The sequence below is a fragment of the Molossus molossus genome, unplaced genomic scaffold (genome assembly GCF_014108415.1).
Source record: "Molossus molossus isolate mMolMol1 unplaced genomic scaffold, mMolMol1.p scaffold_m16_p_3, whole genome shotgun sequence".
Classification (NCBI taxonomy): domain Eukaryota; kingdom Metazoa; phylum Chordata; class Mammalia; order Chiroptera; family Molossidae; genus Molossus; species Molossus molossus.
Genome location: NW_023425366.1, coordinates 93,377,369 through 93,391,283, shown reverse-complemented (window position 1 = coordinate 93,391,283; position 13,915 = coordinate 93,377,369). Strand labels below are relative to the sequence as shown.

Below are 13,915 nucleotides of genomic sequence, written 5' to 3'. Positions count from 1 at the left end.
TAAAATTACTGTCAATAAGCAAACGTAAATATAAACTATATATTAAATTGCAATGTGTCCTAGACTTCCTTGTATAATAAATAGGTGATATGATTAGTGGGTGCAGCAAAGGAACAGCCCACATGATTCAATTTATTATCTGACAGTGAGCCTTAGGCATAGAAGCCGGTTCCCAAAGGTGACTGGAGGTGACCTCCTCTGAAAACCGAAGGGACTCTTTAAGACAAGGCAGATTCGTGGGCTCAACCAGAGGATGGTGACGGGTCAGAAAACCCTGTACAGATCTCTCAGCTCAGTGACTTTATGGTCCTCTTGTTCTGCATGATGTGCTCCGGGAGAACCATCAGCATCCTTCACAGTTTAATGTTCTCTTTAAAATGGGAGAGAATAATTTAAAAAACCAACCCATTTTCCTTTAAAACATAAATTCCTGACCTGTAGCTAAGAAACCCTAGAAAACAGGCAAAATTCTGCTCTATTGGCATATATAGGCATTTTGGTAAGTTCTAGACTCCCAAAGGGACCATAAAACTTATGTACTACTAACCATCACATGTAAATACATAATAAGTACTAACTTGATATGTTATGTGCTTTCTCTTGCTGTTGTTGTTAATCTTCTCCTGAGGATATATTTTATTTTTCCATTGATTTTTAGATAAAGTGGAAGGGAGGGAGAGGGAGAGAGAGACAAACATTGACGTGAGAGAGACACATCAGTTGGTTGCCTTCTGCATGACCCCAACTGGGGCCAGGGATAAAACCTGCAACCCAGGCACGTGGCCTTGACTGGGAGTCAAACCCATGACCCTTCAGTGTGCAGGCTGATGCTATAACCACTGAGCCATACCAACCAGGCCAATATATATTATGTGCTTTCAAATTACATGGAATTAAGACAAAAACTGTTGACAATAACATGTATCCTACTTGGAAAAGGAATTTCTTTGTTGCCTATGAAACAGTAAAATAAGTAAGGAATAACTACAATACAGCATACTTCGTGGCATATAGTAATTAAATAATTAACTATTAATGCCACATGTATAGTTTCACCAGCTTTCCCAGTCATCATTCTAAGGTAATTACTTGTGTCGCCTATTACTAGTTATTCTTTTTCCTGTTAAATGATGGCATTGATTTTTGCATATTCACTGTGCTTCAGAAAAGGTCGTGTAAGTCATGGTATCAACATAAGGCACATTGTAGCCTTGTCTCCTTCCCCCAAGCTACTCACTTTGAATCCCGGGGCACAGGTGCACTTTCCAGTCCCACTGTCACAGTCAGCCCCATTGTGGCAGCTGCAGATCTGCTGGCAGGCCTCCCCGAAGAATCCAGGAGAGCATGTCTCATTACAGTAGAGTCCCGACCAGCCCGGCTTGCAGGCACACTCTCCAGACATGGGGTGACAGCTGAGAGCATGGATGAAAGGAGCAAGTCACTCTCGGGCAAACATGACACCCAAGGCCCGTGCAAATGTTGCTTTAGTCATGATCACTAACTGTGTGGGTGATTCCACGTACAATAATTTCAACTTCATTCCCAGGCTCGGTGTGATGTAATTAACTGGTTGAAACCTGATGGGTAGTACAGAAATGTTGCATGAAATCAGCACCCTGCTCTACGAGGGTGACGGTCACAACCGTGTCCTGTTGTCCGAAACTCATTTTAATTGCCACACATCGAAAGCACTGATTCAATAAAAGGCTGACGTGATGAGAAGTTCTAAAGGACTCCATCCAATGAACGATACCAAATCAATTAACCGGGGTGAAGTCCAAGGAACGCCAAAAGCTGCAACCTTTTCGGCCTGTTTCTTCTCTAAGCTCACCGTACCTGGTGGCAGGGCAGCTGTCTCTACCTGAATCGGCACCGCGCTGGTGGGCCCAGCAGCCAGCTGTCTCTCCGCAGCAAATGGACACGTCAGCTGTGTTGAGATGCATCGGGTACTGAGTGACACAATAGAGCACTCTGTGTCACTCAAAACACATGCTTCTCACTCTGGAAAATCTGAACAGTCAAACTAGCTCTTACAATTGGAAGACTGTTTAAAGATGGGTTTACTCTCCAGAGAGAAAACCCTCCCCTTAACTAGGGTCAACAACAAAACCCACTGTTGCATGTAGCAAATGTCTATTTGCTAAAGGACTTCTCATTGGAGAACTGTTCATAGATTTTATACTCTTGGAAATAATGCTGTTCTGGGATGGGTGGAGACTGAGGATGGGATCCCAGCTCTCCCACTACCTGGGTAACCGTCGTGAAAGCACACAACCTCTCTACGCCAGATGTCCTAGTTTGTCAAGTGAGGGTCTCCGTCACACTCTTGTAGGTTGGATGCTTTGTTCCCTATTTTCAGAAATTTATTTAAATACACTTTTAGGTCCTATTGCAACTAAATTCCCACAAACAGAAACCTAGGCATCCATCACAAGCCTTACTCAGAAAACTTGGCATGAAGAAATAGCCAAGTACAACTCCAAATTTAAGATGGTTACATGAATAGAGAAAGTTTGAATTTGGAAGACAAGGGTCCGAGTCTCAGGCTTACTTAGATCTATACAGATTTAGTTATCTATTTATCTTGGGGTAACTACTTACCCTTGAGCAAACACCTGGCACCTCCATAGCATCTCAAAGTTACATAAAAAATGGGGCCTTTGTTCTTCCCTTTCTTCATTCCTCGTGTGGTGTCTACTCCCAGTTGTCCCCACTGAAGTAATGGCACCTCCAGGCACTGAGTTGTTTAAACTAAACCTTGGAAGTTTTCTCGATAACTCCTTCTCCCTCATTTCCCATATCCACTTCATACTAGGACCTCACCACCCTACCTCCAACTGTATCTTGAATCCATCTACACCTCTTCATCCTCACTGTCACCGTCCTACTCCCAGCCAACACCCTCAGTCTCCTAAGCCCCTGAATCATCTTCTGCCTTTTCTCCCTGCATCCACTCATCACCTAAAGGTAGATCAGAGTGTATCATTCTCCTTAAAACTCCTCAAAGGCTCCCACAACATTCAGAATGAAATCTATACTGTTTAATACAGCTAAAGTGATCACATACATAATTAATGAAACCAGGACATTTTTAAGAGTGAAGAGGACGTTACTAATAATTACATGAGGATGACGGGCCTAAACCAGATGGTCCCTGAGACACCAGACCTAGGATCACCCTAAATATAGCCAACGGCTCTTGTTCATGTGGCCACTGCCTACTTCGCAACCTTCTCTTTTGTTTCTCTCTCTTCTCTATGCTAAACTGCAATGGATTTGCTGTAGTTTGTGAAACCCACAACAAAAAGTTGAGATTTTTCAATGTGAGGGCCTCACATGGGCTATTCCATATGCCCGGAATGCTGTTCCCCGCTCTGCTGAACTCTCTCCAGCTTCCCCTTCCAGTCTGAGCTCAGATAGTACCTCTTCCTTAGAGAGGCCTTCCCTGACCACTCATTTAAAACAGGCCTCGGCTGCCATTCTCTTTCATAGCACCCTGCCCTGTCTCCTCATCGCACTCATCACCGTCTGTAATCTTAGGTTTATTTTTACAGTCCTTTCATGTCTTTGTTTCCCTCTGGACTTTGAGCTCCTCGAGGGCAGGTGTGCCTTGTCACCTGTCCCTGGAGCATGGTCAGCCCATTGTATACAGCGATTGAGTGAGTCAGTGAAAATGTCTGTTGATGTGTAGTAGAGTCAGACTCTGGGATCTTGTGTTCCCAAACTAATCTGCTTCTCCCTGTTCTCTGAGGCATCCAGCAAATGTTCATTTGTAATCTGTATATCCTAATACAAAGGCAACGTTTCCCCTAAAATTAGTTTTTAAAATGTCAAAGTCATGGCTTAAAGGGAATCGCCGCTAATTGCAGGGAGCACTCCCCGAGGTGACATTTATGATGCTACTGTAAGTGTGCTAACGCCATGCTCAGCAACCCATGTGCCCGATTTCATTTAATCCTCACAACCATTCTAAGTATTAGGTATGATCCCATTTTATAAACGAGGGAACAATGACCTAGAAAGAGTAAATCTTTCAAAGTGTCATACAGGTAGTGGCAGAGTCAAACTCAAAACCCAATTTATTTGTTTTTATACTAAAAAAAAAGGAAGTTTGATAGCAGTCTTCTCAGAGGGCTAGATATTAAAAAATGAATCGCTATTATTTAGGATAGAGCATAGAAAAAAGGTTAGCGGGACCAATCAAAGCCTGTATTGTGCAAAAAAGGCAGGGACAAATTGAAATTCACTTCAGCAAGGCCCTACATTTGAGAAAAGAAATATTTCAAGTAATGGATTGGCTAAAGTAATTTACCTTATCTAAAGTACCATAGAAAAGAACATCTTTTGGTGGAAAATACTGCTTTACATTTAAGAGAAGAAAATTGTTTTCATGGTATAGACATAAATGCTAAACAACATAGACAATTTGGGGACAGGGAATGGAACTAACCTGGAGGCAGACAGAGAAATGGATATTCAATGCCCCTCACCCCCCACTGAGTGTTAGTACAGCACACTGACTCTCAGATTGATTGACACCAAAATTAGTATTCTGCAATTTGTAATTAGGTATAGGAAGCCAGAGCACTTTGCAGGCATTTGATGTGTTCTCATGCAGGCAGCTTAATTGGTAATGAGATTTACATGTTGATGTTAGAGCAGCAGATTAGAGGCTGAAGGGTGATATACTCCTAGAACAGGTTGCTTTGTGTATGTGAAAATAGTATTATACACATACAGGAATACCTATCATTTTACACACATATATAACTAGCTATCCATCTTCTGATAGAATGTTCAGTTTGAGTTAAATCATTGTAAGTCCAATACAATATTGGCTAAAATAGAATGAGTTACTTAAATTCCTTTTATTCACTTCCTTAGAGGTAACTGATGCTCCAATGCAATGACAATTAGGTGGCATTTGCAAATAGGGACATCCTGATTTCCCACAGCTATTACACGTCCTTATTAACAAGAGCTAATATAAATATCTCATGTGGAATCTTACTAAACCTCATGTTTTATTTTCCAACATAATCATTTGTTATCATTTGGTTTTCATCAAATGTGATTGTTACCAAGTGATCAAAATCATCTCCACCATTAAAAGTTAGTTTTCAGTTGAAAAGCTCAGGTCACAGTGACTGTCTTTAGGCTCTATAATAGTGCTGTATTGTTAAATGCTAATATTACCTATAAATATATTTAACTTCATTTGAACCCTATAATAGAAAGCAAAATAAAAAGGGCTACCACTCCTCCCATCAAAAGGTAGAGTGTATTGAATCTGGACTTGGTTGTGTGATCTTTGTCTAAAGGAACATTAGCAAACATGCCATAACCAAACATTTGCAAAGTGTCTGCACATTGGAGCTTGCCCTGCCTCTTGCTGCGTTTGGAAGCCAGTCACCAGATAAAGAAGCCCAGGCTAACCTGCCAGATGCTGGAGACATAGGGCTCAGCTCCCCGCCACCCAGCCAAATGTTAGACGTGTGAGTGAGGAATTCCTGGCCCAATCAGGCTCTAGTTGATCTGCCGGCTGAGCACAGGGAGACCAACAGAAGAACCATCAAGCTGAGCCCCACACAGTCACGCACAAAATCATCAGCTAATAAATAATTGTTTTATATCACTAAATTTGGGATAGGGTTTTATTTTCAATGTAGCAAATGCTAACTGATACAATCCCCTACCAAACATGTGGCTGCAATACATGTCAACATGTACGTCTATATAACCCAAATTTATCTAAAGACAAGCTAAACTCATAGTTTGCATTGTATCAGTCATTTCATTAATTATAATGAAAGGTTTAGGATAAATAGACATCATAAATTATGTAACAGCAAGCTCCACTTGTTTGATTAAATGGTAAAATGAACAAGCTAGACTTTTAATTAATACACAGATTTTATGCTTTTTTAGTTCAAAGGAACTGTATGTTTCCAGGAATTTTACACAGAAGGTCAAGATATAAAAATCATATTGATGGCTCCAACTGTGAATTCAACAAGACAGAGTCATATAATCAACATTCAAATGGTTTCAATAGAAATGTGTAAAAGCTAATTTTTAAAAATAGCTTTTATTATTAGGGAAACATTTCATAGGCTATTTGTTTTTTAGTCTTTGATTGTTATGCATTAGACAGGTTTTAGTGTTCCTTTGACCTAGGCGATTATCAAATCATTTTATGTACAGTAGGCCCTCCTTGTCCACAGGTTTTGCATTCAGAATTCAACCAAAAGCAGATCACAAATATTTTGTGAAAAATAAAAAACCTCAGAAAGTTTCAAGAAGCAAAACTTGAATTTGCCAAAGTTCCAAAAAGCAAAAGTTAAAAAACAAACCTTGAATTTGCTGAATGCACAAGAAAAAGTGATGTGTGTAGATATACTCTGTGGTAGCACACATGCAAATACAGGTGATATGCACATATAGGTGATATGCACCTATTTTATATAAGGGACTTGAGCATTTGAGGATTTAGTATCCATGGGGGGGTGTCCTGGAACCAATCCTCCAAAGATACCGAAGGACAACTGTACCCTTTGTTAACGCATACGTGCTTAGGTACACGTGACCTATGTCAAAATCACCATGGCATTGTCCTCTTGTACCTGCCACTACTAACATGGTACCCAACAACAAAACCAACATTTTATCTGTTGCTCTAGTTGTTCTCATAGAAGAGCTCCTTTGTAGTTCTTAACTATTGCTACATGAGGTAGCCGGATTCATCATTTGTCCCTAAATCCTGCTAGATCCTTAAACATTGGAGAGGTTAAAAGCAAACAAACGTTTTCTTTGTCACAAAGCAGAGTGGTAGAAGTTTCCAATAAAGAAAACCAAAAGTTGACTAAGAAGCTTACAAAGTTGCTCGAGACCTTAAGAATGTACTTCTTGCCCTGGCCAATTTGGCTCAGCAGTTAGAGCGTCGGCCTGCGGTCCAGAGAGACCTGGGTTCGGTTCCCGCTAAAGGCATGTACTTCCCTTGCAGTTTGTCCCCAGCTCTGGTTGGATCGTGCAGGTGGCAGCCACTCAATGTGTCCCTGATGTGTCCCTTTCATGTCGATGTTTCTCTCTCTCTCTTTTTCTTCCTCTCTCTCCCTCCCACTCTATATGAACAAAAAATGAAAAAATGTCCTCGGGTGAGGATAAAAAAAATGTACTTCTTTGATATGCTCCACTAAAATGTATGCCAGCATGTGGGTACCCACTGCACATGTCTGTGCACACACACACGCACACACACACAGAGTGCAAAAGTCCATTTTTTGTTCCCAACAATGGTTTAAAGACCAACCACAGGCTTCTGTTTACTTTTAACTTTTGTGTATCTGAGATTTGATGTGGCCACGAGTTATCTTTTAGAATCATGAATAAAATAACAGCTGTGGTAAATGCAAATAAAGTAATTTTTGCAATGTCTGAGCTGCTGTCTAATGCACATTTTTGTCAAACTCAACTTTCCCAGCAGTTTACAAATGAAACCCAGAATTCCAAGTGATATGTATCTGGTCCATGGGGAAGGAAGAGGAAGTAAGGGGTTGGGAAGATAGTTTTAGGGGCAGACAAGGTACAGGAGGGTGGGTGGGATCACGGTTTCCTGTTCTTAAATTCTTCGAGATTATTGAGCTAAGAGACCCCTGTGAGCTCTATGTTAGGATAATCAATTCTGAAAATGTATTTCACGTGTGACAGCCCCATGTGAAGGACTGCCACCAGTACACTTTCTCTCCACACAGATGTTCATTCTGTCAAGTAAGAGATGTGGCCGTGAGAACCGGCCTGTGACATGTTTACATACTAAACTGCGCTTAGCCCAGGTCTCCCGTTGCATCTCTGCTTCAAAGGGAGTGCCACAGAATCCCTCTCTCAGGAAAACCTGCTACTAACCTCAGCCAGTTCGGTGTTGGCTAGGAACCATTCGTAGAGGATAGAACGTAATATCCACCCACGACCGCCTAACAACGTTAGCACTTCTGATTCAGACCACCACCCACCACGCACAGAAGTCTCCCGGGGACTCGGTGGTCCTGCCCAGGATGACTCGGAGGCATGGAAGATCTTGGGGTGGGAATCTCTCTGCCAACCTCTCCTTTCAAATAGGGGGCACGTCCGTCCAGGGGCAGCAAACCCTCACCTACGAGTGTTGTCCAGGTGGCAGGGGCACCGCTTGTCACACTTGATGCCGTAGAGCCCGTCCGGACACAGGCGCGCCTCGCAGTGCTCCCCCGAGAAGCCTGCTTCACAGAGGCAGGAGCCGCTCACGTGATAGCACTGCCCCCCGTTGACGCACTGGCAGGTCTCAGCGCAGCGGGCGCCGTACGTCCCCACGGGACACTCGTCCTGGCACCTGTCGGGCAGGGGCGGCAGTGCAGGACAGACTAGTTAGCACCTGGTGGAAACAGTTGATTCAGACAGACTTTGTCAGGTAGACGTTAAAACTACTTTTTGGACTTGATACTTATTTAGTGATTATCCCTTTACAGGTATGAAGAGCATTGAGGTGAATTACTCCGACTACAGACAGTAGTAACAGCAATGGGAACGGATCAAAGAAATAACATAAAATAAAATTAGGAGCTTGGGACGTGAAGTGTGTTTTATACCTTGCACTTGCCAAAGGTGTATGTCACGTTTTAGTAGATATCAGGAAAGGGAGAAAAGAAATTGCCCAAATGTTAGTCCCAGTCTATAATTAGGAAATTAAAAAATGTGTTTCCCGGTTCCAAAGAGAAAACATTGCAGCAAATTCTAAACTAAAATTTAATTCCATTGGCTTTCATGTTGACATTACTTTTCCATCTTAGCCATGAGATTAAAGGTATGTAACTAATGAAGTCCTCTTTAGATCGGGGGAGGTCTGAGATTCTGAAATCAGATGTCCTCGATTCCACCTTGGGTGCAGGAGCTGGACCTTGTAGGAAGGTGTGCAGTTCCCGAATGCAACGTTTTTGTTAAAAAGATTATTGTCCTCTGTGGAGAAGAAGGGCTGCCAGATCGCAAGAAAAAAATATCAAACCTCAAAAATTCACTTTATTGTTTTTTAAACAATGACATTAGAGCTCAGTCCCAGAAGAAGGGCATGGCTGGATAAGCTGGACCAGGTGGGAAGCAGAGCTGTTGGAGGGAATCATGACAGAGACGAGACGATGTTCATTGCTCCATGGAAAGCAGGACTCGTTCTTGGCCAGCCAAGCCCCCTTTCGACCAGGCAAGGTGACTCGATGGAGCACTCTGCAGCAGAAGGGGTACCTTTTGCCAAGGGAAAGGGAGATGGGGTCTCATCTAGCCAAGTGCTTGCCACAAGTAGGGTAACACTGTGAGTCTCAGCAGCCACTCCCCATGTCATGCCAGACCCAGTCCAAAATGTAGGTCAGCACAGCACTTTTTAGATGGATAGAATGCAAGCAGCAAGTGCAAAATAAATCCAAGTGTACTTAAAAGCAACAGCAACATGGCTGAAAAGCCAACCTTTTCCACGTGACTTTGCATATTTTTAATGATAGGGTGTGATTATTAACAACACCAGGGCAGGAATTCTATTTAAGTGTAGAAGATAAATCTGGAGAATCCTTGATTCTTTTCTGGTTAACTCTGGCTCTTGCACATATTTAATGCAATAGAGACAAGGAAATGAGCCTCTTGCAAACTGGGTTTCACAGACTCGAGACCTCTTTAGGTGTGTTTGTTAATAAGCAAAGTCTTTGAATTAACTGCTCAACAAATTACTAGATAATTTCTTGAGTAATTGCACTAACATTTAGCATAAAATCAGATGTGTGCTTTCAAGCGATACACGAGTCTACCTCTTTTTAGACCATTTTTAAAAGGTATTCTATTTTTGACTTGTAAGAAGCTTTAATAAGCAACATCACTTAGTTTATTCTTTAAAGATGTAAACTTCAGAGAACAAAATGCTGAGGTACAATTATTTGGCCTCACCATCGCTTCACTAAATGCTAGCAAGACAGCTTTGCCACCTGCCTGCCCAGATTTTATTTTATTTTTTTTTGCAAGTCAGTATACCAAAAAGAAAAAGAGAAGGTAAAAAGGTTTCTCCCGCTTGCAAGGATTTGAAAACAAACTCAAATGCTAAGTGTTGGACTGCATGATTTTAACTCAGTAAGAAGCACAGCTCTTCAAGTGGGTGAACCGGGCAGAGGTAGGAAGCCTGGAAAAGCATCAGCTACCAAATGACAGGGAAGCAGTGTGGATATTTCATATCTTGGCAGGGACTTCCTTTTCTCTGGGAAAACAATATCCATAATAGCTGGTCCTGGACATATTTATCTTTCTAACCTATAATTAAATATACTACTAGTCTATGTTATAAATGGCAAGAAGCCATTTGAATTTCACTCACTCAAGTAGCCAGGATGTAAAGCTTGGTTCAGATTCCCACTTCTGTTTTGTCAATGCTGCACTTGTAAGAGAATCCTGTTAATAACAGTCATGTCTACTTCCATCTACCACACCAAAAAGGGGGGGGGGGGTCTTTCTAGAAGTAGACATTTTCCATGTCGAAAATAAACGCAATCACAAAGTAGCTTCTGCCTTTCTGATTGGGTGAAGTCTTTGTCAAGCAGAGTCCGTCACCCTTTTTTAGCCCTTTTATAAAAAAGAAGCATCATTTCCCAGCAAATTTAATGCCCTTACTATTGCTTTTGTGGTACCAAGTGGAACAAGAAAAACTATCTTAGGAATCAGGAAAACAGGAAATACATTTTCTTAGGAGAGATGATAAAGAGGCAGGTAAAGATATAGCAGTAAATATTGGTCATGGTAGAAATATGGATATTTAGAGTTTCTATATATATATACTTTTTGAGATTTTGAATAATGCCCTGGAAGGAGGAAAAATAGATGAACAATAAATACAGATAAATAAATAAAATGTGACACCAATTCCCAAACTGATGAGGACCACAGGATTGTGTTATGCCGTTTCGACAATTACATTGCATCTCATGGTGAACGTGTGGAAAAGGAAGTGAGTTAGTATGGCGGGGGCGGGGGGGCAGCTTCCTTCGTCTCCCTGTCCTTCTGAGCATGTCCCTCCCTAGAGTGTCTGGAATAATTGGGCCAAATGATGATATAGCGGAAGAATCACATTCCTCATTAAACCTGGATCAATGAATCAGGCCCCTGCCTTTCCAATGTCTGGAACTGCTGCTCGGCAGAAAACACCAAGAGCACTGAAAAACAGCCGACCTGGCCCCGGCCCTGCTGCCCGAGAGTTCCTCCACTGGAGACGGAGGTCGCATCCCCCCATTTCTGTCTATGCTTTCTGGTGTTACCTCCTTTCACACCCCTGCTTCTTCGCTTTGGGGGTAACAGGGACACAGGAATGGCAGAACAGTCTTAGTTCCCACCTTTACAGAGTCCAACTGATCCATGACTCCTTAGGCAGCACAGACCCTGGCCAGGCCATCCGAGACCTGAGTGATTCCACGACAACCCATTAGCATTAAAAACACTCTTTTAACCCCTTCAGGAGACTTTTTGGGAGGATCTGGAAACCCCCCTCTCCTTATTCTTGCTGGGCCGTGACACTACACTTCCCTTATCACAACATCCTCTCGACCTTTCCACAAACCCCAAAGCCTATCATTTCGGCATCCCACGAGCGCTCTGCCTGCCCACAAGATGCCTGCTGGGTTTTTTCTGTTTGCCTGTGGCTGGGACGGCTGCTCCCACATCCTGCTAATGCTTCACTGGCAACGCATGTGGTGGTACCTGGCCCTCCAGGCCACACCCCGTGGCCCGACCTCGTCATCACCGTACCGCGGACTGCTCGGCACACGGGAAACAGCAAGAGGGGACCCTGGCCCTTGGCCCGCACCTCCTGCCACAAACTGTCCCGGAGCCTCGCTTTTTCCCCCTTTCATAGTGACAAATATGCTTGGCCTTAGCGTGTGTGTGTGTGAACTCGAGAACCCAGATGGGTATAGCCTAATTGAAAACAGAGATCATGCCATCAGTTCATCAGGAAAATAGTAATCACACGAACAAAACTCAAGAAGCAAGTTCCCTCTTCATTTTCCTTCTCTTTCTCCTGCCCTTCGCCTTCTCGACTCAAATCTAGAATTCACCTGAAAATGAGCTGTGATGCCTTTCCTTGTCTTCCAAATAAGAGGAATATAAGCTTGCGCTATAGGTTTGTTTTGTGTTGACTTGAATTCCAGACTTAAATCCCTAGAGGGCATAAAACAATTACATTTAAAACTTTAGTGCCCTAAATATTCCACAAACCCATTATTTAGGACACCGCCTGGTCCTATGTCTCTCCTTCCCCGACTCATCTTTCTGGGAAAAGAAGTTCGTGATAATGGATCCAGAATCCATCGACAACCTCCTCTCTCCAAAATACAACCATAGCCAGGATGCAGGTCACAAAAACGTCTGAGTAGCCTAATTACACGTTATATAACAATGCACTAAAGGTGTCAATAATTCATAACATCCAAAAATTAAAGGAAACAATGCATCATTATATTAACAAAAGATGAAAAAGCCTTTAATAAAATAAAACATATACCACTAACAAAATTTCCTGATATAAATAGGGATTTTAAAAAAACCACTTGAGCATGAAAGTTTCCTAAGAATCAATAACAAACATTAAACTACAGAAGCCATTTCCAATAAAATTAGGAACAAGACAGAAATTCCCACTTTTACCTCCTTCTGTCAACCTTGATTTCAAGGTTTTAATTGATGCAAAAATTCAAGAAAATGAAACAGTCATTATATATTATAAAGAAGAGACTGGCTCATCTTTATTAATAATGATGAATTAACTTTGGCATTTGCTAAAAATAACATTAGAGTTAACCAAAAAGTTTAGGAGAGAGACTAAATAAAGAAGTAAATACAGGGTGTGGCAAAATTAGGTTTATAGTTGTTTGTGTGGAAAATAACACAATCATTAATAAATAATAATAAACACCAAGAATACACTCTGTATTTCATATATTCAAAACTATAAATCTACTTTTGCCCCATGCTGTATTCAAAAGTGAGTTTTCCTTTATTCAAAAATACCCAATTAAAGACAGAAGTGGGGTTTTTCAAAAATTACAAAATGTTTAGTAATAAATTTAACAAGGAAGCGCAGAGTCTAACTGGGGGGAAAACACCCTACAGTATCTTATTAACAGTCATAAAATTAGACCAGAATTTTAGAAAGAAAAAAATTAAGGAAGGAGGTTGAATGAATTCTTAGTTCACAGATACCATAAAAAATATTGATAGCTAATATTTATACAGTCCTAAACATTCTTCAAATTGAAATCACTAGGATTTATGCAGTTCATAGAAATCACTCAACTATAATAACAGCTAATATTAATACGTTTCCGCACTGTTCTAAATGCTTCAATGTACTTATTTAATCCTTATAACAACCCTAGAGGAAAGGACAATTATTATTGAACATTACAGATGAGAACAGAGGTTCCAGAGTCTTTGTTTTCAGCCATTATACTCTTCTTCTTCTCAAGTCTCTTTTCTCTGATTTTACACACACATCCAATGAGCTTGATTACCTTGTCTTACAGGGTATGACAGATGAAAGAGCAAATTGGAAGACACAGGGTGCGCAAAGCCCTCTGGGTTAGCAGTTCTCCATCTAATCCAAAAACTGACTGACAGTGAATGTAAGACTCACAAGAGCGTCGTCAGTGGCTCTTATTTCACGTGGGACCAGAGTCCAGATCTTACTCTATCACTAGAGCACAATAAAATGAATGGTATTCTTAATAGAATTCTGAATCATATGAAAGTAACATTATGTCCAACATGCTTTTTAAAGATACAATAGTGTGGGGAGTGGGGGGAGGGGGCTGGGAGGAGGTGGGCAAATCAGGGGGCGGTGGTATGGGGGACATCTGCATTAGTCAAC

At 41.5% G+C, this 13,915-nt stretch overlaps 1 protein-coding gene across 1 annotated transcript in view; it reads right to left on the bottom strand.

Annotated features, from left to right (window-relative positions):
- Positions 1-13,915, bottom strand: part of MEGF10 (multiple EGF like domains 10) — a 158,333-nt gene that overhangs the window by 39,335 nt on the left and 105,083 nt on the right. The window contains exons 9-10 of the mRNA XM_036279239.1: positions 8,150-8,362; positions 1,238-1,412 (exon numbers count right to left, since the gene is read on the bottom strand). Of these exons, the coding sequence (XP_036135132.1) occupies positions 1,238-1,412; positions 8,150-8,362 (388 nt within the window). The remainder of the gene's footprint in view (positions 1-1,237; positions 1,413-8,149; positions 8,363-13,915) is intronic.